Genomic DNA, 22,644 nt, shown 5'->3' on the forward strand with positions numbered 1-22,644 from the left:
GGACCCGGACGGTGCACTGTTCCGCTCAGCCAGAGGTCCGCCCTTCATTGGCCAGCAGTCGGCACGCCGCTGCGGCTCCCATACCCGGCGTCCGGCTCGTACTGGTGGGATCTCAGTTTGCCAAACACCGCAGTTGGCAGTGAGACACACAGCTGATGTATGTATTCCGGCCATCTCAGTTGCCCCATAGCGCGCCAGACCAGTGACTGGTCACTGGCCAGCAGGGTGGGACGGCAGGTCCGTAACGCGGTGCTGCAATACGTACTGCAATGCGCAGTAGGTAGGTATGTGATGCTGCAATACAGGACTGCAATACCGGAGTGTAACGTTGTAATGCGCAGCCTGTAACGCTGCAGTACGCGGTCTGTGACACGCCGGCTCCCGGCTATCCACTGCCGGCGGGGCGGCTATCCACTGCCGGCGGGGCGGCTATCCACTTTGGCCGCCGGCTCACTCGTCCGTTCATTGGTCTGTTGATGTTCAACAACTCGTCCACCAGACAGTATGCCAATTGCCAGTCAGCGCGGCGGCGCGCTGGCTCCGCCCCGCATTTGGCCACAGTCACGTGTTGCAGCTGCCAGGGAGACTCTGACCGTGCATGCCTCTGAATGCCACATGCGCTCTGCCATCGGGCGGCCGGTTCGGGCCGAATGCCCCATAGGCGCGGGAACGGGGGCAGTGGGGGCAGCTTGTCCCCCTAACTCTGGGGCTGTGGGGCCGGAGACAGGCTGGAGCAGGCATTGTTACTTGATATTAAAGGGACCATCCCACCTTCTAAAATGTTGTTAAAACCGGTTAAATTGTGCCCGACTTTGTAGATTGGATGACCAGGAACACGGTTCTGGCATTTATTTTTCATTAAACATCTTAGGCTTCCCATATTCCAAACACAAACTTTCAAATATGTGACGTCACAGCCCAAAATTACCTCCTTCCCCAGGCCACATTACTGTCATAAAGCTGATTCTTTTTACTCTGTAGGCACCACAACAAAGTTCAGACCAAGTTTTAAGCGATTTCTCAACGAACAAACCCATTTAAATAAGAATGACTAAACGAATTGACGTCACGCTAACGGTCGCTCCATGTTGATAGGGCCTTGTGCAAGGCCCATTTTCAAATGAAGGGAACGAATTTCTTCAACACCAAGAGGCCGCGGGGGTTGCAACCTAAATAGATAGTGGTTTCTGAACCTCGCCGCAAACTTGGCTATCTCAACTCGAACCCCATGTTAACCCTATTAGTGGCAGGCTCCTGGCTACCCCTATTAGTGGCAGGGGGGGGGGGGCTGTTTACGACCCCCCTTGATATCTCGAGATCTAACGGGCCGATTTTCAAAATTCAAACGGCATTCGATTTCGCTTAACGAGATCTACATTTCTAAAAAAATAAAATTAAAAAATGTCAATAGGGGGGTAGAGGGGGGTAAAAACGGGCGAATTGCAGATACATTTTAGACTGTTTATCACGGCCAGGTTTCTGAACCAATCTTAACGCAACTTTAGCCGATCGATAGAGAATGAACCAGGAATTTACATGGATCCTAAAAATATGCATTTTCAAAAATCATAGGCGGATACAGATCATTGAGATTGGGTGTACACAAAACGTATAGTAAATAATTTTCTTGTTGGTACTGTTTCTAAAGAGGGTGGCAATGGTCTTGTTATGTTACAATTTTCTTATGAGAGAACGACTAAAATTGTATTGGTCATGCATAGGCGGTGTCAGGGCACCTATGTTGGGAGGTAAAAAATAACCCCCCTTTTTGGACGCCTGGATCTGCCTATTATAGCAAAAACGTGTCAAAAGAGGATGCACAATAACTTTGTATATGTTATCACATGATACCTTTCATTCACTGTTCGTAAAACTGGTGCAGCATCGTGATCTTCGCCCAAATGACTCGCTTCACGAATAGGACCCCCCAATTCCCAGTGCTCTGGAGCCGCCCCTGGTAAAGTTATGAACTTGAAATTTTCAGGGAATGTGCCCAATTTAGTTTTAGGAAAAGTCAGAAAATTTCAGCATCGTAGCTTCAGCGGTTTCGGAGATATTCCCGAAAAACCTGAGGGGTGGATAAAAACAACCCCCTGCCACTAATAGGGTTAAAGGTGGGATAGTCCCTTTAAATGATGTCCGTTTGTCCTCAGTCGATGGTTCTTCTTTCGGAACGCTGTCGTCATTTAGAGCTGCTGCTCTCTCTTCTAACCTCTCTCTCTCTCTCTCTCTCTCTCTCTCTCTCTCTCTCTCTCTCTCTCTCTCTCTCTCTCTCTCCTCTCCACCTCTCTTTCTCTCCCTCCCTCCCTCTCTCTCTCTCTTCCTCTTCCTCTTCCTCTCCCTTTCCATCTCTCTCTCTCTCTCTCTCTCTCTCTCTCTCTCTCTCTCTCTCTCTCTCTCTCTCTCTCTCTCTCTCTCTCTCTCTCTCTCCCCTGCCTCTCTGTCTCTCTGTCTCTCTGTCTCTCTCTCCCTCTCCCTCTCCCTCTCCCTCTCCCTCTCCCTCTCCCTCTCCCTCTCCCTCTCCCTCCCTCTCTCTCTCTTCCTCTTTCTCTCTCTCTCTCTCTCTTTCTCTCTCTCTCTCTCTCTCTCTCTCTCTCTCTCTCTCTCTCTCTCTCTCTCTCTCTCTCTCTCTCTCTCTCGTTAAGCACCATCGACAAACTTGACCTGAGAAACAGCACACCTGTGCAATGTGCATATAGGGTGGGTCGTCACCAGCTGAACATCCGCCAATAACGCAACGTAATGCGGCGCCACAAATAACGGCGGAACGGGGCGACTCGGCACTCAGTGTCAAATGGACCAATATTTACGTACAAAAGGGGTAGACGTGGACAGAAAATAGGAAGGGGAGGGACAATGACGCATAAATTAACCAATATTGACAGAGAAATGCGGCAAATATACACAGACTAATGCGGCAGACGCGAGCATCGGCGACTGCATCCCATATTTGTCGGGTTTCATTGGCATTTATGAATGCATTTTATGCTTTCTAGATTGTTATTATAAATGGATACGCTCCCCGCTGAGAGGGCGGGTCGTCGGTGTTTCTTCCCTCCCCCAATTGAATAGTCCTCCCTCCCAAAAACCGGGCAGGGAGGGGGGGGGGGGGTTCGCCGGCTGTCTGTGCCCGCCGGCTGTGTACCTGCCCTGACCCTGTGACCCCTCCCCACTGACGCCACGGCGGACTCAGTGTGGGGGCAGGTGTCGGGCCCCCTCTCAGCCCCCCCCCCTCCGAGCGCTCAGCCGCTCAGCGCGGCGGCGCAGTCGGCCTGGAGGCCAGGGCCGCCATGACGGTGTGACGGTGTGCAGAGGCGGATCCAGCTCAGAGGTTTGGGGGGGGGGGGCAAACCATAAAAATTTATCGATTCTTTCCATGCATCGTCCATAGGCGTAATGTTAAAATCATGCCGTTTGGGGGGGGGGGCAAATGCCCATTTTGCCCCCCCCCCCTGGATCCGCCACTGACGGTGTGACGGTGTCTGTGACGGTGTCACGGGCTGTCTGTGGCGGTGTGGCTGGGTGATAATGTGGCGCCGTGCTCTGATTTCCCGGATACCAACTGACCTCCAGGGCCTGCTGCGCGCGGGCTCGACCAACACTGGTCAGTGGTCAGCCTCGTCCCCAGCCTTCTGTCCCCTCTGTCCCCTCTGTCCCTCTGCCCCTCTGTCCCCACTGTCCCCTCTGTCCACTGTCCCCTCTGCCCTTCTGTCCACTGTCCTCTCTGCCCCTCTGTCCACTGTCCCCACTGTCCCTCTGTCCACTGTCCCCTCTGCCCCTCTGTCCACTGTCCCCACTGTCCCTTTGTCCACTGTCCCTCTGTCCCTCTGTCCACTGTCCATCTGCCCCTCTGTCCTCTGTCCATCTGCCCCTCTGTCCACTGTCCCTCTGTCCCTCTGTCCACTGTCCCCTCTGTCCCTCTGTCCACTGTCCCCTCTGCCCCTCTGTCCACTGTCCCCACTGTCCCTCTGTCCACTGTCCCCTCTGCCCCTCTGTCCACTGTCCCCACTGTCCCTCTGTCCACTGTCCCCTCTGCCCCTCTGTCCACTGTCCCCACTGTCCCTTTGTCCACTGTCCCCACTGTCCCTCTGTCCACTGTCCCCTCTGCCCCTCTGTCCACTGTCCCCACTGTCCCTTTGTCCACTGTCCCTCTGTCCACTGTCCCCTCTGTCCACTGTCCCCTCTGTCCACTGTCCCCTCTGTCCCTCTGTCCACTGTCCCCTCTGCCCCTCTGTCCACTGTCCCCACTGTCCCTCTGTCCACTGTCCCCTCTGCCCCTCTGTCCACTGTCCCCACTGTCCCTTTGTCCACTGTCCCCACTGTCCCTCTGTCCACTGTCCATCTGCCCCTCTGTCCTCTGTCCCTCTGTCCCTCTGTCCTCTGTCCCTCTGTCCCTCTGTCCACTGTCCCCTCTGTCCCTCTGTCCACTGTCCATCTGCCCCTCTGTCCACTGTCCCCTCATAGTGAGCCGCTGACTGTCAGGTGACAGCCGCAGCTGACTGCCCTGGTGCACCGTCAGGCAAAACACGCTTTTCACAGGGGATGGGCTCAGGATGAATTTGATGCTGGCGTACAGGGCCCACGTTTCGGGAGAGCCTGTCCCAACTGGCAGTGATGGAATTGGCCGGCACCTGATCCCGCCGCAGTCGGCTCGATCGGACGCTGCAGGCTGGCTGGCAGATGTATACCTGCAGCTGCAGACAGACGGACACTGGTCGGGTGACGCCGAGTCGGGGCCGGGCGGTACCGATGGAGACGTCTCCGTTGTGTTTGTGGCGCACCATGGTCTACCGGTCCGGTCGGTCCGACTGTGCCCCGGTCCGGCGGGGTGCCACAGCGGCGCCGGACCGTTCAGTTCCTCTGACCGCTCTGACCGGTCCCGCTCAGACCAGCTCAGTGGCCTCAGTGGCAGCTCCGGGCCGGCGGGTAGCCCGGCCGGCCGGCCGCCGCGGCACGTGCAGCCTGCTGCAGTTTACGGGTCATCAGCCGGCCGACAGCCCGCCGAGGGGAGAGAGCGCGGAGCGGCCGGGCAGAGGCGCGGAGCGGCCGCTCGGCCGTCTGCATGCAGCTCAGCCCGGCCGTCTGCCGGCCACGGAGAGGTCGGGGGAACACTGCAGCTCAGCCGCAGCTCAGCCCGGCCGTCTGCCGGCCACGGAGAGGTCGGGGGTGCGCGGGCGGCGCCGGGCGGCGCGGCGCTGTCCAGGTGCCGTCGGGGTGGTGCCCGGCGCCGGGGGTGCTCGGCTGGGGCCGCGAGCGCCGCGGACACCATACGGGGAGGCACCGTGAGGGCGCCTCTCCTCAGGGGTGCCGCTGGGCGGCTCAGATAACGCGGGGGGGGGGGGGTGCTGACCCATTTGGGGAAGCACTCAGGGGTGCCCCAGGACCGACACCGTATGTGTCGTTGCAATCAATCTCGTTTCAAAACACGGAGTCTTCAAAACACGGAGTGTCCATCGGAGCGGCTTCTGATGAGTGGTGAATGCCCCATAAAAGCACAAAATCTGACCACTCGGCGACTTTGCTGAGTGCTATGTTAGAGGCTGTCAGTCAGTCAGTCAGCCAGTCAGTCAGTCAGTCAGTCAGTCCGTCAGTCAGTCCGTCCGTCCGTCAGTCCGTCAGTCCGTCCGTCCGTCAGTCAGTCGGCTGCTGGGTCGGCTCTGGCGAGTCGGTCGGTCGGGTCGCTGCCGTTTGCCGTTTACGATGCTGCCCAGTGCCGTGTGTATTTGTTGCGGCTGATGCCGCCGGGCAGAGATAGATCTGCGGGCCGCCGCCACTGGTCAGCCGCCGTAACTCGGTCTGTGACGGCAGCTACTGAGCGCACCACTGAGCCAGAGATATGGTCAGGTCACGGGATGCTGGCGGGCGCGCAGCGCGCACCGCTCCTCGAACGGCGCCAGCACGGAGCGGGGTGCCGCTCTCTGAACTAGCTCTCCGAAACTCCCCGCGGATACACTGCGAGTGTGGAAATTACACCCTGAAAACCGGCCACCAAGCGGCCGGCGGCCCCAGTCTGCAGCCGCCTGACCGGTGTGACCCGCTCCTACCCCCTCCCCCCACCCGACCGGTTCCCGGCGAGCACTTCCGCACTCTGCTGACGTCGCAGCCGTCACCGTTCCGTGCTTCTATCCTCCGGATACAGAAATCCCTTTCCTCCACGCCGCAACCGGACTGGACAGTGGACAGGCAACTTTATCTCATGCGGGCTGCTCCCTTGGAGCGGCACCGCTGCTCCCGAGGGAGCGCACCCCGTAGCCGGGTGCAGTGAGTACTTTGGGGCTGGGTGGCCTGTCCTCTGGATGGGCTCAGCCCCGGTGACTCACTAGGATGCCTGCCCAGACCAATGTCTCCCCCTATATCCTATCATCCTCCCGGCTCTGAAATGGAAAGGGCCTAACCCAACAAAAAAAGACGTCGCGCAGTGGTAGTGTTCTTGACGTCACAGTGTGTCACAGTGACTCTCTCGCCGGGAGGCTAGCGGTGACAGCTCCGCCGGGAGGCTAGCGGTGACAGCTCCGCCGGGAGGCTAGCGGTGACAGCTCCGCCGGGAGGCTAGCGGTGACAGCTCCGCCGGGAGGCTAGCGGTGACAGCTCCGCCGGGAGGCTAGCGGTGACAGCTCCGCCGGGAGGCTAGCGGTGACAGCTCCGCCGGGAGGCTAGCGGTGACAGCTCCGCCGGGAGGCTAGCGGTGACAGCTCCGCCGGGAGGCTAGCGGTGACAGCTCCGCCGGGAGGCTAGCGGTGACAGCTCCGCCGGGAGGCTAGCGGTGACAGCTCCGCCGGGAGGCTAGCGGTGACAGCTCCGCCGGGAGGCTAGCGGTGACAGCTCCGCCGGGAGGCTAGCGGTGACAGCTCCGCCGGGAGGCTAGCGGTGACAGCTCCGCCGGGAGACTAGCGGTGACAGCTCCGCCGGGAGGCTAGCGGTGACAGCTCCGCCGGGAGGCTAGCGGTGACAGCTCCGCCGGGAGGTCTTTTTTTTGTTTGTTTTGTTGGGTTAGGCCCTTTCGGTCGACAAGACCATTGCAGAGCCGGAAGGATGATAGGAATTAGGGGGAGACATTGGTCTGGGCAGGCACCCTAGTGAGTCGCCGGGGCTGAGCCCGTCCACAGGACAGGCCACCCAGCCCCAAGGCACTCACTGCACCCGGCTACGGGGTGCGCTCCCTCAGGAGCAGCGGTGCCGCTCCAAGGGAGCAGCCCGCATGAGATAAAGTTGCCTGTCCAGCCCGGAGGGGGGTTGCGGCGTGGAGGAGAAGGATTTCAGTATCCTGAGGATAGAAGCATGGAAAGGTGTCTTCTGGTCTCCCGCTTCTTACTGCCTTTCCTCTGCCTCCCACTTTCCTGCATCTGCTGGTTCTACATTTCTTCATTTTCCTGTCTTGCGGTCGCCTCTATTTCCTTTTCTTTCTCTCTGCTGCTTTCATTTCCTTCCTTGTCACTACTCCTTACGTGACCGTCCAATCACAACTCGCATCTTCCGTTTGTGCTCTCTCTCTCTCTCTCTCTCTCTCTCTCTCTCTCTCTCTCTCTCTCTCTCTCTCTCTCTCTCTCTCTCTCTCTCTCTCTCTCTCTCTCTCTCTCTCTCTCTCTCTCTCTCCCTCTCTCTCTCTCTCTCTCCCCTCTGCCTACCGGGTCAGCCGGCCCACCCCAGTTACCTGCCCAGTTACCCCCGTTACCCCAGTTACCTGCCCCGTTACCCCAGTTACCTACCCAGTTACCCCAGTTACCTGCCCAGTTACCCCAGTTACCTGCCCAGTTACCCCAGTTACATGCCCAGTTACCCCAGTTACCTGCCCAGTTACCCCAGCTACCTGCCCCGTTACCCCAGTTACCTACCCAGTTACCCCAGTTACCTGCCCAGTTACCCCAGCTACCTGCCCCGTTACCCCAGTTACCTGCCCAGTTACCCCAGTTACCTGCCCAGTTACCCCAGTTACCTGACCAGTTAGGTACCCCAGTTACCTGCCCAGTTACCCCAGTTACCTGCCCCGTTACCCCAGTTACCTGCCCGGCCCGGACCGTGTCGAACCGATTACGCCGCGCGGGATAGCCGCGGCCCAGCTGCACGGACGGACGGACGGACGGACGGACGGGCGGACGGACGGACGGACGGACGGACGGGCGGACGGACGGACGGACGGACGGACGGACTGACTGGCGGACGGACGGACGGACGGGTGGACGGACGGGCGGGCGGACGGACGGACGGACGGACGGGCGGCGCTGGGGCTCCGGTAAATGGGCCGCCAGTCGCCAGGCCGCCCGTGATCTCGGAGAGCTCAGACAATGGCGCAGCAGATGCAGCAGATATATCAGATAGTGGCGCGGCATCCGCGCGTAGCCTGCGCCGGCATATTGGGCCCGTGCGCCGCAGTTGTCTCAGTGCCAACTGTTAGCAGATGGAGGGAGCCTGGTCTTACGCAGCTAATGTGTCCGCGTGTTTCTGGTCTAACCGTTATTCTTATTGCGCTGTAGATTTGACGGTAGCGCATTACAGGGCCGTTGTTGGCTAGTTACGATAAAATGCCTCATTTCGAAGAGGATGAAATGCATAGGAGATGGGTCGGCGGCGACGCCCGGAGTCCAGGGCCGACTCTGTTCCCGGCAATGGTCTATGCGCCGCTGCACCGGCCGCCGCGTACTGCAGCAGCCGTACCGTGCGCCGCTGGGCCGGGCCGGCCCGACCCGTTCCAGCAGCTGTCCCCGACTCTGTGCGAGCTGTCCCTGACTCTGTCCCGTCCCGCTGTTCCAGCGGCTGACTCTGCGCCGCCTCTCTGTTCCAGGAGTTGTTCCAGCAGTTCCAGCACAGTGACCGGCCCGTGCTGCACCCAGATGCGCTGCGCCGCGCCCTCGCCGACACCTTCTTCGACCAGCGCCGCTTCCAGCTGGGCTGCATGGACGACGCCGCCGAGTGCTTCGTGAGTGGCGCGGGTTCGAATCCTACCCCGGCCGGGTGCTTTTCCGCTGAGCTGACTGCGATCTTAACGCATTAGATGTGGGGTTGCATAAGCATATGATGTGATAGGTGCATTGTGATGCATTTGTACACATATATGCATGCAAAATACGTGATTACGAGCAAGCGAGCGCAGCGAGCGAAGCGAAGTTTTTTCAATACAACGGAAAAATCTCAGTATGAGCGGCCCGGCCCGGCCCGGCCTGTAACGCTTTTGAGAGGCTTATATCTCAGCAACCGCTGGATCGATTGACCTGCGGTCTTTTTTGCTGGGTAGCCCCATTCTACCCCGTAATTGATTACTTTTGATACATCTCAATGACCGTCGTGGCACGTGCCACGTGAAAAGTCAAGGGTGCTCAAACAGTTTTGCAAAAGTAGTGATTTTGAGATGCCCATATCTCAGCAGCGGCTTGGGAGATTGTCTTACGGTAGTTTTTGTAGGGTGGCTGCATCCCTTTTACCAAAGGTCGGATACTATTGATCTATGTAAGTGACCCCCACTGCACGTGCAAAATGCAAAAAGAAGAGGTGCCAAATTTGTTCCCATTTCAGTAACTCGATAATTACTGGGGCGATTTCGCTGAAACTTGGCATACAGGTAGGCACCCACCAGGCAATGCATTCCCATGTGTTGCGGTTAGGGTGCTACTGCACGTGCGCACGTGCAGGGGGCGTTTCCAGATCTCGAGAACGGCTGGGCCGATTGTACTTAAATTTGGTACACGGTTGGGGACCGGTTAGTAGGGTGCCGTGCAAAAGTCAGTTTGGACCCCGTTTGCACGTGCGCACGTGCAGAATGCCGCCTCCAAATCTCGGGAACGGCTGGGCCGATTGCGTTCAAATTTAGCACACCGCTAGCGACCGGTTAGAAGGGTGCTTTGCACAAGTCCGTTGGAAGTACCCTCTCGCCCTTCCGCACGTGCAGGGCTCACTATCTCGCTCGCTCGTTCTTCGCCCAAAAGGCGTTTTACTGGTAGATTAGAATAGCTAACCCTACGTTCAACCGCTCTTTGATAAAGGTATGTGGGGAAGCTATCATCAGTCGTCAAATTCTTCCAGATATCACATCTATTCCTTATTGGGTTGCCACTTCCAAAGATAGCGCTACATTTGAGTCATCGAGGCCTTGGCAGAATAAGGAAGTCAGCTCTCGGATTCTAGACGGTTGAGAACGGGTCGCCGCCGGTGGGGGGGGGGGGGAGTAAACGACGCCCGCCGCGGCTATCCCCTCCGCATTGCCGGGGGTGTACCGTTAACCGTGTACTGTATGACCCACGCTCCGCCGCCGGGGGGGGGGGGGTAACCGGCGGGCGGCTGTCCCCCTCCCCGCCGCCGGAGGGAGGGGGGGGGGGCGTGTCTGCTCCTCAGGCCGAGTCCGCCCCAGTCCGCGTCCCGGAGATCTGCGCTGGCCTGCCGCCGAGCGCGGTGCACAGTTACGTGTCGGGGTGCTCACAGCGACATCTACCGGTGGCTCGGGGTGCTCACAGCGACATCTACCGGTGGCTCGGGGTGCTCACAGCGACATCTGCCGGTGGCTCGGGGTGTTCCCAGTGACCCTGTGTGACTGCTGTGACCTCGTGTGCCCCTGTGCGCCCTCTGTGACCCTGTGACCCCGTGTGCCTCCAGGAGAACATCCTGCAGCGTCTGCACGTGCACCTGGCGCCGGCGCACGTGTCTGAGGAGCCGTGCGCGGCGCGCCACTGCATCCCGCACCAGCGGTTCGCCATGACACTGGTCGAGCAGAGCGTGTGTAACGCCTGTGGCGCTACCTCCGAGCCGCTCTCCTTCACACAGGCGAGGCAGAGCGGCGGCAGGGAGAGGGAGAGGGAGGGAGGGTACCTGTCGTCCACACAGATACGGCAGGGGGAGGGGCAGAGCGTGCAAACCGCGGACCGCGGATAAGGGGTAGTGGGGAGCGATGCAGCAGCCGCGGACCGGGGGTAAGGGGTAGTGGGGAGCGATGCAGCAGCGGCGGACCGGGGGTAAGGGGTAGTGGGGAGCGATGCAGCAGCGGCGGACCGGGGTAAGGGGTAGTGGGGAGCGATACAGCGGCCCTCGGGGATCACCGGCGCGCGATAGGTATACGAGAACCCCCTGACTACCGCGTATTTGGAAATTCAGACCTCGACGAGCATCTGTGGTAGAAAACCACCACTTTGGTAGGGGAGGGAAACTACTGCTGTCTGCTACCATTTGCACTGCATGTGTCGCTATAGCTGCGACGTCTATGCATATACATATAAGCCGCGATTGCGACATCCGTGTGCGCTGATTCTAGTTAGCGATTAGTTCCAGACTTTCAGTTTGAGGCAGGGCCGGGTGCGGAGCCGGAGCCGGAACTGGAGCCGGAGCCGGCATATTTTGCCCGGAGCTGGAGCCGAAGCCGTGAAACAATAAAGCCCGGAGCCGGAGCCGGAGCTGTCAAAAAAAGGGGGCGTCTCCGGCTCCTTTTTTAAAGAGGAAAACATTATTGACCAAGTTCGGTTTGTCAAACCGAACTGCCTTGAACTTGCAGTTCCAGCTAGTAAAACATGCGGTATTCAAAATATGAAAATAGCCTTGTTGTGCAAATGCAGAAGCAACATGCACCAATTATCCCATCTTCTTTTTTCTGCCACCCGTATTTAATAGGTATATAGTTACTGAGTATTGGAGCCGGAGCCGCCGGAGCCGGACCATTTTACTCGGGGCCGGAGCCGGAGCCGCCACGGCATTTCACCCGGAGCCGGAGCCGGAGTCGGAGCCGTCTGAAATTTCCACAGCTCCGCATCCCTAAGGGTGGGGGAACTCATGGCCGGCCCGATCACCGGACGCAGCTCAAGTCCAGTTGCTGAGCGGGGGGGGGGGGGAGAGAAAGGTCCAATAGGATGCCACGCCTTTTGCCTATAGGTAGGTATATACGTATGTATTGGTACGTTTTGGTATTGGTAAAGTTAAAGCTAAAAGCTATTAATTAAGTTAAAAAAAACACCTTGCGCGGAGCGCTGCCGTTTTTAAGATATCCGCAAAAAACAAATCGTCAACTTCATGAATCGATAAAAATAACTAACATCTCAGGAGGCACACTGCTGAGTGCTGATACCAATACATACATATACGTAGGTATATGCCTATAGGCAATAGGCATGTCTTTTGTGGCATCATATTGGACCTTCCTCCCCCCCGCTCAGCAACCAGGGGCGCAGCCAGAACTCTGGCGAGGGGGGTGAGAGACGTTCGCGATGGGCCCCCTAGCAAAGTGGGCCCCCTCAACCAAATTGGGCCCCTTACCAGCAACGAAAACAGTTGCTGTTTTGCCGAATATTCTCGGAAAATCACAAAGCCATTTGAATAATCACTGAATATGGATGTCTCATCTTAAACTTGTCAGTTTAAAAAAAATCGTCTCGTTTTATTTAAACTAAACTTGTCTCATTTTATCAGGTCAGATCAGATCTGACCTGACCATATCAGTCATGATATCAGCGCAATCAGGATTGTAATAGGCCCTTTCAGACCCAGACCAGGCACGGACCCTCCCACACATAGGATGGTCCCCACTCCCCACTCCTCTCATGCCTGGGATGAGCCTTCTCAGGCCTGACTGGGCCCTCTGAGACCTGCATGGCCCCTGTCAGGCCTGAGGTGGACCCTCCAGGCTTGCAATGGGCCCTCTCTCTCAGGCCTGAAATGGGCCCTCACATGCCTGAAATGGGCCCTCTCAGGCCTGAAATAGACTCTCTCAAGCCTTAAATAGACCCTGTCATGCCTGAAATGGTTCCTCTCAGCCCGGAAATGGCCTCTATCATTTCGAAAATGGGCTCTCTCATAGGTACCGCAACTGGGTGCTCTCAGGTCTGAAATGGCCCCTCTTAGGCCTGCATGGCCCCTCTCAGGCTTGAAAGGGGCCCCCAGGCCATGCAAACAGGCCTTCTAGGGTCTGAACTGGGCCCTCTTAACCCTCGCCGGCACAGGGGGGGGGGTTTGATGCAACCCCCCCCCCTAAGGTTTTTCGCGAATTACTCGCGTAAAAAGCGGCCGATCGCGACGAAACTTTCGGTACCCTCGCATTGATCAACTTTACACCTACCCTGAAAATTTCATGACCCTGACCTCAATGACCTTGGACCTCTTTTCTGTGACCATGTTTGGCCGAAATCGCGGTTCGGTGCATGTCGGCTCGCATTAGCCGCGCGTTTGCAATCTTTTCGTGGTTTCAAACGTTCAAACATGTGATTTGATGTTGCTCCCATGCATTAGGGTGGGTGTCAAGGTCACCTGAAGGTCAGGTTAGGTCATTGACCTTTGGTGACCTCGGGTGACCTCGGTTCACTTTTTCAAGTTTTACATGTTTCTAGGCTAGTTTTTGGAGCTGAATTCGAATTTAGCAACCATTTGAACATTTACGAAGTAGTTTTGGTGCCTTCGTAACATGTTACGAAGCTGTCCGAGGCGGTTGACACGTATTACGAATACCCGTCACAACCCCTACCGGTTGACCTGACCTGACCTGACCCGACCTGGTCTAAATGCTTAAAGACATCATCTCTGATCAAAACTAACACGATATTCGTGATCAGCACCCCGGAAAACCACATAGCAGCCACACTTTACGACTTTCTAACATGTCCCGATTTTCCCGGTTTTCAGGTCATTGACCTGACCTGGAAGGTCACCCCATGACCTAGGACCTTAAAAATGGGTATCATCGGCTTCCTCTCGTGACGGGCAACACGCTCGTTTTTTCCGCGAAGCTCTAGCTCGATCAGGGGCCAAACGCGAGGGGGGGGGTCGTACCAACCCCCCCCCCCCACCCTTGTGCCGTCGAAGGACTCAAAATGGCCTGTGCCGGCGAGGGTTAAGCATGAAATTGGCCCTTTCAGGCCTTCTCAGACCTGAAATGGGCCCTCTTAGCCCGAAAATGGTCCCTCTCATGTCGCAACTGGGCCCTCTCAGGTCTGAAATGACCACTTTTAAACCTGAAATGGGCCCCTCTCACTTCAGGCCTGAAATGGGCACTCTCAGGGCCCTCTCAAGCTTGAAATGGGCCCTCTCAGGCCTGAGATGGGCCCTGTCATGCTCTGGAACGGGCCATCCTAGGCCTTGGATTGGTTCTTTCGGGCCTTGGCTAAGCCCCCTTAAACTTATAATGGGACTATAAATCCTAAAAGGGGGCCTATCAGGCCGGAAAACTGTTTTTCAGTCATATGACGGGCCTTCCGAAACCTGACAAAATGATTTTTTGATTTTTATAAAGGGTAATAAATTGTCAGGCTGCATAACATTACAGTTCGAATCGACGATGGGCCCCAAGGACAAGAGACGGGGGTGAGATCTCACCCCTTTCACCACCTGGCTGCGAGCTTTGGCTGCGCCTTCACCCTGGCTGCGCCATTTGTCAGCAACTTTGACTGCCGGGGATCGGGCCGGTCATGAGTCCCCCCCACCCTCAAACTGAAAGTCTGGATTCACCCTGGTGCCCTAGCTAATCGCTAGTTCTACAGGGTGTTTCACTAAAAGTGTCAAAAAGTAAATGCCTATTAAAGTTATATAAAATATGCAAATCACGTGGTTGCGCACGGGGCTTGGTTGCAAATTTTTGGACATTTATGCTTTGTCCATTTAAGATATATTTTACACTCATACGGAGCGAGGGCAGGAGGCCAAAGTTACTAGTCGTTTTTTTCCTTATGCAGATCAAGAACAGGTTATTTACACCGCAACAGGAGGGGTAAATTACACTTACATTTGGTGCCATCAGAAACATTGAAACCGTATGCCGACTTTTCAGGAAACGTTTTATTCTCTCACCTCGCTACGTTCCAGATTATGAAAGGTTCAAAGGGCTTCTTGAGAGGTTTAAAAGGGTTCCTTCGATGCCGGTCGCAGTCCAAAAAAGACGGGGTCCCCCACCTCTCGGCGGAAACCGTTGAAAGGGTCAGGGTCTTTTTGAGGGTCTTTGAAGATAACAAGAAGCTAATTTCAACATCAGAAATAGCCAAGGCCTTACAAGTTATCAAAAACAGCCACTATAATGGCTGTAACCACCAGGAACTGGCTGGATTAGAATTTCCTGCACCGAAAAATCAGCTGCCTCGCCGCCCGCCTCTGGCCAGCGCAAAGCCCCGATCTGTCACCGTTTTACTTCTGGTTTTGGTCAGTAGCTCTCGCAGAGCTGAGGAAGACTCAAGTCGCATCACTTCGGGAGCTGAAGAGCACCATTCAAGGCTTTGCCGACAGTCTGGACGCTGAAGATGAAAACGGGCTGTGAGGCACCTCCGGACACGTGCCGAAACGGTGCATCAAAAGAAGGGGCGGATATGTGGAATAGGTTGGAGTGACGGTGCTATCGTTTTTATATATTCAAATGTCCAACAATTGCGGATGAAATGGTATGCAAATTTCCGTAGAAAACATTGTTATTATGTGCATTATGACCTTTTACTTTTTGACACTTTTAGTGAAACACCCTGCCTCGTGTAGAATCAGCGCACACAGATGTCGCGGTTTATGTATGGTTACAGGACAATTTGCCGAACTGCGTTTTGCCGAATGCTTATTCGCCGATTGTCAATATGTCGAATGCATTTTGCCGACGTGTCTTTTTGCCGACGTGTCAAAAAGGCGAAGTGCTAAAAGTCGAAATGCAATTTGCCGACATGCCATTTTGCCAACGTGCAATAAGTCGAAAATGTCAATTTGCCGAAATGCTAATTTGCCGAAATGTCAATTAATCGAAATGTCAATTTGTCGAAAAGTCAATTAGTCGAAATGTCAATTCGCCGAAATGTAAATTTGCCGAAATGTCAATTAGTCGAAATGTCAAATTACCGAAAAGTCAATTAGTCGAAATGTCAAATTACCGAAAAGTCAATTAGTCGAAATGTCAATTTGCCGAAATGCCAACTAGCCGAAATTAACCTAACCTAACCTAACCCGTAAGTATTAACTTTAAGGCCGACTCACTTTTGAAGGTAAATTTTACACATTCGTCCATTTTTTGAGCTCTTAAATTCTGATATCGACACCTTTTTTTGAACCCCACATTTGTTCTCCGGTGAATTTCAGACAAGTTGGTTAGAGACCTTCAAAAATGGTACAATCACTCGATTTTTCTCAAGTTTGTCTGTCTTGGCAGATAAAGCAATACCAGAACAGGCCTACGCACACACATATTTGATCAGGATCGGACGATTGGACACTTTTTAAAGGAGATCTTTCGTGCCTCCCGGAAATTCACGGGAGAGCAGATGTGGGGTTTAAAAAAAGGTGTCGATATGATATATAGGTACCTTTTTAGGTACATGTCACCAAAATATAAGAAAAACATAACCAAACCTTACCTAACCTCAAGGCCCTATCCTAACCTGACCTGATTTTGGCCTACCCGTGGATAAGGAAGAAGTTACTCACATGAATAGATTGCAGACAATGATAAGTCAATTATTTTCTGATGCGCAACCACTTAACCTAAAAATATTTGACTTACCATTGCCTGTAATCTCTCCTAAGGCATTGCCTTCGGCACTGCAGTGCTTCGCCACGAGCAATTTGATGTTAATTTTCATACTGTATTGGTGCTTTCAAACTTGTTTGCAGGGCCTCGTCTAAGGAATTTTCACTGGGGGGGCAGAGACTGAAGGACCCAAACCTAGGGTACCCCAAATCCTGTTTTCTCAACGGATTTAGGCCACTTATTTTTCGTCACACCTGAGACCATGATTTTTTTTAAACAAAAAAACAAAAAAAGGCATTCCGAGCCATGCTCGTATAGGGGGGAGGGTCGAACGGACCCCTCGGTTTTTCAAGAATAGCTCACGTAAAAGCGGCTGACCGCGACGAAACTTTCAGTACCCTCGCGTTAGTCAATTTCACACCTACTCTGAAAATGTCATGACCCTGACCGTAATGACCTTTGACCTGTGACCTACTTTTCGAGACCATATTTGACCGGAATCGCGATTTGGCGTATGTCGGCTCGCATTAGCCGCGCGTTTACAGTCTTTTCGTGGTTTCAAGCGTTCAAACATGGAATATGATATTGCTCCCATGCATTAGGGTGGGCGTCAAGGTCACCGGGAGGTCTGGTCAGGTCATTGACCTTTGATGACTTCGGTTCACTTTTTCGAGTTTTACATGATTCTAGGCCAGTTTTTGGAGCTGAATTCGAATTTAGCAACCATTTGAACATTTACGAAGTAGTTTTGGTGCCTTCGTAACATGTTTTGAAGCTGTCAGAGCCAGAGGCGGTTGCCACCTACTACGAATACCCGGCAAAACCCTTACTGGTTGACCTGACCTGACCTGACCCGACCTGGCCTAAATGCATGAAGACATTATCTATGATCATAACTAACATGATATTCGTGATCAGCACCCCGACAAAAAATAACAGCCACCCTTTACGACGTTGGAATAAGTCCCGCGAGTTTTCCGACTTTTGGGTCATTGACCTGACCTGGAAGGTCAACCGATGACTTACGACCTTAAAATGAGGCATCATCGGCTTCCTCTCGTGACGGGCAGCACGGTGGTTTTCTCCGCGAAGCTCTATAACTCGATCAGGAGCGAAACGGCAAGGGGCAAGGTCCAACGCCCCCCCCCCTCCCTCCCTATACGTTCGCGGCTGGAAAAACACCAATACGGGCGAGAGTTAAGATTAATGTGTTACCCCCTCACATTGTCCCACCAGACAGTGATAAGCATACTTATCCATGTTGGGCGTTTGATTGAGTGGGGGGGGGGGGGGGGCGCAAACACGAGTTGGGTCACTGGTCAGCTGCCAATTGACAATTTGCTACTTGAATCACAGTAGCAAAATCACAGAATCACAGTAGGTACTCAGCTCTATAGATCATAAAACTCTGGCTTTTCCCGTAGTCATGGAGTAGGTATGAACAGTTTTTGAACAAATAATGTTTCTCGTTAAATCCATGTAAGACTCCTAACAAAAACGTATTGCAGGGAAGGTAATTTTGTGAGAAGTTCACGTTTTGACTGGGGGGCAAATGTTGGCCACTGGGGGGGGGGGCAATCCGCTCGACTGGGGAGGCAATTGCCCCCCAGTTAACATGTTAGACGAGGCCCTGCTTGTTTGTGCCATGAATAATTAGTAGATATGAAATCAGGAGGTCAAAGGATATCATGTGATTTCCTTTTTACTTCGGGATTGCACCAAAAAGTAATTGGTGATCGGTCATAAAGTAAATAAATACCACCTAACCTAACCTAACCTAACCTAGGTTTGCAGATTGACATTTCTTCAACTAATCACCATTTCGGTAAATTAACATTTTGGTAAATTTACATTTCGACTAATCGAGATTTCGGCAAACTGCCAATTCGACAGATTGACATTTCGGCCAGTTGACATTTCGGCAAAGTGACATTTCGGCAAATTGACATTTCGACAAATTGGCATTTCGGCAAATTTACATTTCGACTAATTGACATTTCGACTAATCGACATTTCGGCAAATTTACATTTCGACTAATAAGCATTTCGGCAAATTGGCATTTCGGCAAAAAGGCATGTCGGCAAATGGCATTTCGACTTTTAGCATTTCGACTTTTTGACACGTCGGCAAAAAGCACATCGGCAAAATGACATTCGGCGAAATGCATTCGGCAAAATGACATTCGGCAAATCGCCTTTCGGCATTTTGTTCGGACACCAGTAGGGGAGAGCGGGGCCAGTTGAAACACGGGGTCAGATGAAACATGGCTTTATTTTCAACAGTATGCAACATATGGCGTTGCCGACACCACTGCGCATTCGCGCTCGACCACTTCCTTTGTCAACGGCGTTTGGGCGGCAAACGGACGGTAATTTTGATTTGACACTTGTTTTTGTGTTTTTGAGGGGCGTTTGGGAGAAATCGTTCTTATGAATATTTTGTGATATATCATATACCTTTGTTTGCTGAAAGAAGAACTCCTGGCTCCGGAATAACACCTTATTTGGCCCTTCATTCAGCATGATGCCGTCCCTCCAGCTCGTTTGACATGTGCTTTACGGCGCGTGCGAGATGGCGGGAGCGGATGGGGTCAATTGAAACGCTTCTCTGAGGGTCAGTTGAAACAGGGCCACAGGCCGTTTCAATGGACCCCGGCGACCTTTGCAATGGTTATTGTTCAGGGGCTGTAAACATTAAAGGAAATAGTCCACCTTTGAAATGAGCTTTTAAACTGAAATAGTAGTTTAATAGAGCTCAATTTTTTACCCTTTTTCTCCAGCCTTTTGCTTGAAAGCACACTATAGCCTGAGATATTTCTCATTTTTCTCATCCGCCCATTTTACCATAGTCTATGTACTTTATCTCACCTATTATGAGGAACTTTGCACTTTTAGCTTTCCAACGACCTATTGAATGTAGCATTTGGAAAAGTAAACCGGACAAAATATCTCATTAAGAAAGTGGCCTTAAAGAGGAAAACATCCCATTGTTAAGGATAGGTGCAATTGACCCCATGGTCTGGTTCAATTGACTCTCGCATCGGGGTCATTTGAAAAGGGCGTAGAGCTGTTTTATAAGCATGCGTTTGGCAGCAAAATATGTTTGAAACATAATTTTACATATCTAAAAATAAAGCCAAAAGAGCATATTTTTTCATGGCATTGTGCATTTTTCGATATGACAACTAGATCTCGCTTTGCATGTCAATATATAAAAAGTGGTTCAACTGGCCCCGCTCTCCCCTATATGCATAGATGTCACAGCTATAGCGACACATGCAGTGCAAATGGTAGCAGACAGCACTAGTTTCCCCTACCAAAGTGGTGGTTTTCTACCACGGATGCTCGTCGAGGTCGGAATTTCCAAATACGCCTGACTACACCACCCTGGCCACCAGCCGGGCCCACGTGCAGGGTAGTCAGCGGAGGGTGGAACCGGCAACTGAACCGTGGCGCATTTTGCTCCCAAAGAAAGTAACCTTTTTCATCCGTCGGTAATTTCAGTGGTCGATTTTTTCGCGCTGCACCTTTTTCGCGTTGCGCCGAATTCAGCTCGCTGCGCGATGACGTGCTGCGTCACTGTATGATGACGTCACACTGACTGCTGTGCCGGCCGCCGCAGATGGTCCATTACGTCAGCGCCTCGGCTCTGACGTCACAGACGGGCGAGATGACGTCACCGGCGGCGGCGTCTGGGGTGAGCGGCGGGCCGGCCGGCGGCGAGTTCGGGCGGCTGCTGAAGCGGGCCGGCGGCATGGGCGACGTCCGAAACTGTCCGGTGAGTAGCCGACTGAGTCAATCACAGGACTTCACCGAGCCAGCTCCTTCTACAGACCTAATTCTGAACAGCAAAGTGGTATATGAGAGAGATACTCTAGATCTGACCTCTGACCGCTGACCGCTGACCGCTCACCGCTGACCGCTGACCTCTGTGCCTCCGTGACCTCCCTCGGAGTTGGTGCGGCGCGCGGATCCAGATCAGCCCGCTGCCCTCTGACACGTCTGTGGGACGTCCGGCAGAGCTCCTGCGGCGCGCGCATCCAGATTTGTCGCACGCTGATGAGTCGGCCGGACGTGGTTTCGGTCGGCATTGTCTGGGACTCTGAGCGGCCGCAGCTCGAGCACATAATGCACGTGCTGGGAGCGGTGGGCACGCGGCTCAAAGTGCGCGACGTGTTCCACTCTGTGCTGGACTCTCGGTGGGCGGGCGCCACGGAGCACCGGCTGGTCGGCGTGGTCACCTACTACGGAAAACACTACTCGACCTTCTTCTACCACACCAAACACCAGGTGAGCGGGGCAGACACTACGCGACCCTCTACCACACCAAACACCAGGTGAGGAGGAGAGACACTACGCGAACCTCTACCACACCAAACACCAGGTGAGCGGGGCAGACACTACGCGACCCTCTACCACACCAAACACCAGGTGAGGAGGAGAGACACTACGCGAACCTCTACCACACCAAACACCAGGTGAGGAGGAGAGACACTACGCGAACCTCTACCATACCAAACACCAGGTGAGCGGGGCAGACACTACGCGACCCTCTACCACACCAAACACCAGGTGAGCGGGGCAGACACTACGCGACCCTCTACCACACCAAACACCAGGTGAGCGGGGCAGACACTACGCGACCCTCTACCACACCAAACACCAGGTGAGGAGGAGAGACACTACGCGACCCTCTACCACACCAAACACCAGGTGAGGAGGAGAGACACTACGCGACCCTCTACCACACCAAACACCAGGTGAGCGGGGCAGACACTACCACACCAGGTGCGTTCTGAGGACGGGAAACACTACCGCATTAAATGTGAGTTGAGGACGGTTATCTGGCCGCCGCAGCCCCGCCCCGCCCCTCGCCCCGCCCCGCCCCCGGCCCCGCCCCCCACTGACCCCTCTCCGCCGCTCTGTGCAGGTGTGGATCTACTTTGACGACGCCTCTGTGCGCGAGATCGGGCCGCACTGGAGCCACGTGGTGGACAAGTGCCGGCGCGGCCACTGCCAGCCGCTGCTGCTGCTCTACTCGAACCCGGCCGGCCAGCCGGTGGCCACCGACACGGCGCCGCTGACGCGCACCGTCGTCACCGGCGGCGGCTCGCTGCGGCGCGCGCGCACCCCCAACCCGGAGCGGACCGACGGCGGGCCGGCGCCGGCGGCACCGCGCCGGCCGCGCCGTCACGCCCAGCCCGGGCCGACCGGGCGGCCAGCAGGCGCGCGACGCCTACAGCGACTACCAGAACGTGGCCGCCGGCCAGCCGCTCTATGAACAGGTCCGAGAGACGGGAGGGGCACCGGGTGACCGGGCCACGGGGGACGGTGAAGGCCTCCTACAGGAGAGCAGAGCTGTGCAGCTTGTGTCACTATATCTGATCTACCTACCGTTACCGTTTACAGTGAGCGCAGTTCCCCTGTGCTCTGATACCGTGTCGTTCCGCGGCTGCTGCTGCGCCGCCTGTAGATCGTGTCGCCGCTCACTAGGTGTCACCGCCGTCGGCCCTCCGGTCTTGGTGGCGCCCCTGGCGGCGGCGTGTCGAACCACTGGTTGTGCGGCCGCTCACCAGGTGTCTCTGCCGTCAGACGGAGCCGGAGAGCTCTCGGTCGCGGCTGGTGAACCGGTACGCGCGACTCTGCGGCGAGGAGGGCGGCGGTGGCCGGCCGCCGGTCCTGCCCAGCTTCCCCGACCCGGGACTGGCCGAGACCCGGCTGGCGGCGCGCGGCAAGGCAGATGCCGCCTCCGAGCTGCGCAGGAGCGGCTCCGGTCAGAGGAGGTGAGAGGGCCGGGGAGGGGCAGAGGAGGGGAGGGGAGGAACCCCGAGCAGAGGGAGAGACGGAGAGGGCTGCTGGCAGACAGACAGACACACCGGCTCCGGCCCTGGCGACGGGTCCGCCAGTCGTGTTAAAGAGCCCGACTCTGGATAGAGGGTGATCAGTCCACACCGCCGGCTGGTCACTGCCTGGTGGACAGCGTGACGTGGGACCTCTCACCTCTGGCCCGTCTCTGGCTGACCTTTGTGACCTCTGACGCTCTGTGACCTGCGGCTGACCTCTGTGACCTGCGGCTGACCTCTGTGACCTGTCCGGCAGGCGGCGCGACTCGGGGAACTGGTCGGGTGACCGGAACTCCGCCAGCTCCACCAGCTCGGGATCCAACGAGAGCGGCCACCCGGCCATCGCCATGTTCAGGTGAGAGACACGCGCAGCAGCTGACCAGCCGCCGCCCTTCCGCCGCCCCAGCCGCC

At 55.2% G+C, this 22,644-nt stretch overlaps 1 protein-coding gene across 1 annotated transcript in view; it reads left to right on the plus strand.

Moving 5' to 3' along the window:
* The window catches only part of LOC122389795 (proline-rich protein 12-like), a 159,508-nt gene that overhangs the window by 127,554 nt on the left and 9,310 nt on the right, over positions 1 to 22,644 (plus strand). The window contains exons 4-10 of the mRNA XM_043382193.1: positions 8,780 to 8,914; positions 10,582 to 10,749; positions 20,013 to 20,168; positions 20,411 to 20,680; positions 21,321 to 21,668; positions 21,983 to 22,173; positions 22,490 to 22,588. Coding sequence (XP_043238128.1) covers positions 8,780 to 8,914; positions 10,582 to 10,749; positions 20,013 to 20,168; positions 20,411 to 20,680; positions 21,321 to 21,668; positions 21,983 to 22,173; positions 22,490 to 22,588 — 1,367 coding nt within the window. The remainder of the gene's footprint in view (positions 1 to 8,779; positions 8,915 to 10,581; positions 10,750 to 20,012; positions 20,169 to 20,410; positions 20,681 to 21,320; positions 21,669 to 21,982; positions 22,174 to 22,489; positions 22,589 to 22,644) is intronic.

The sequence above is a fragment of the Amphibalanus amphitrite genome, unplaced genomic scaffold (assembly GCF_019059575.1).
Source record: "Amphibalanus amphitrite isolate SeventyFive unplaced genomic scaffold, NRLGWU_Aamphi_draft 000372F_arrow, whole genome shotgun sequence".
NCBI classification, from domain to species: domain Eukaryota; kingdom Metazoa; phylum Arthropoda; class Thecostraca; order Balanomorpha; family Balanidae; genus Amphibalanus; species Amphibalanus amphitrite.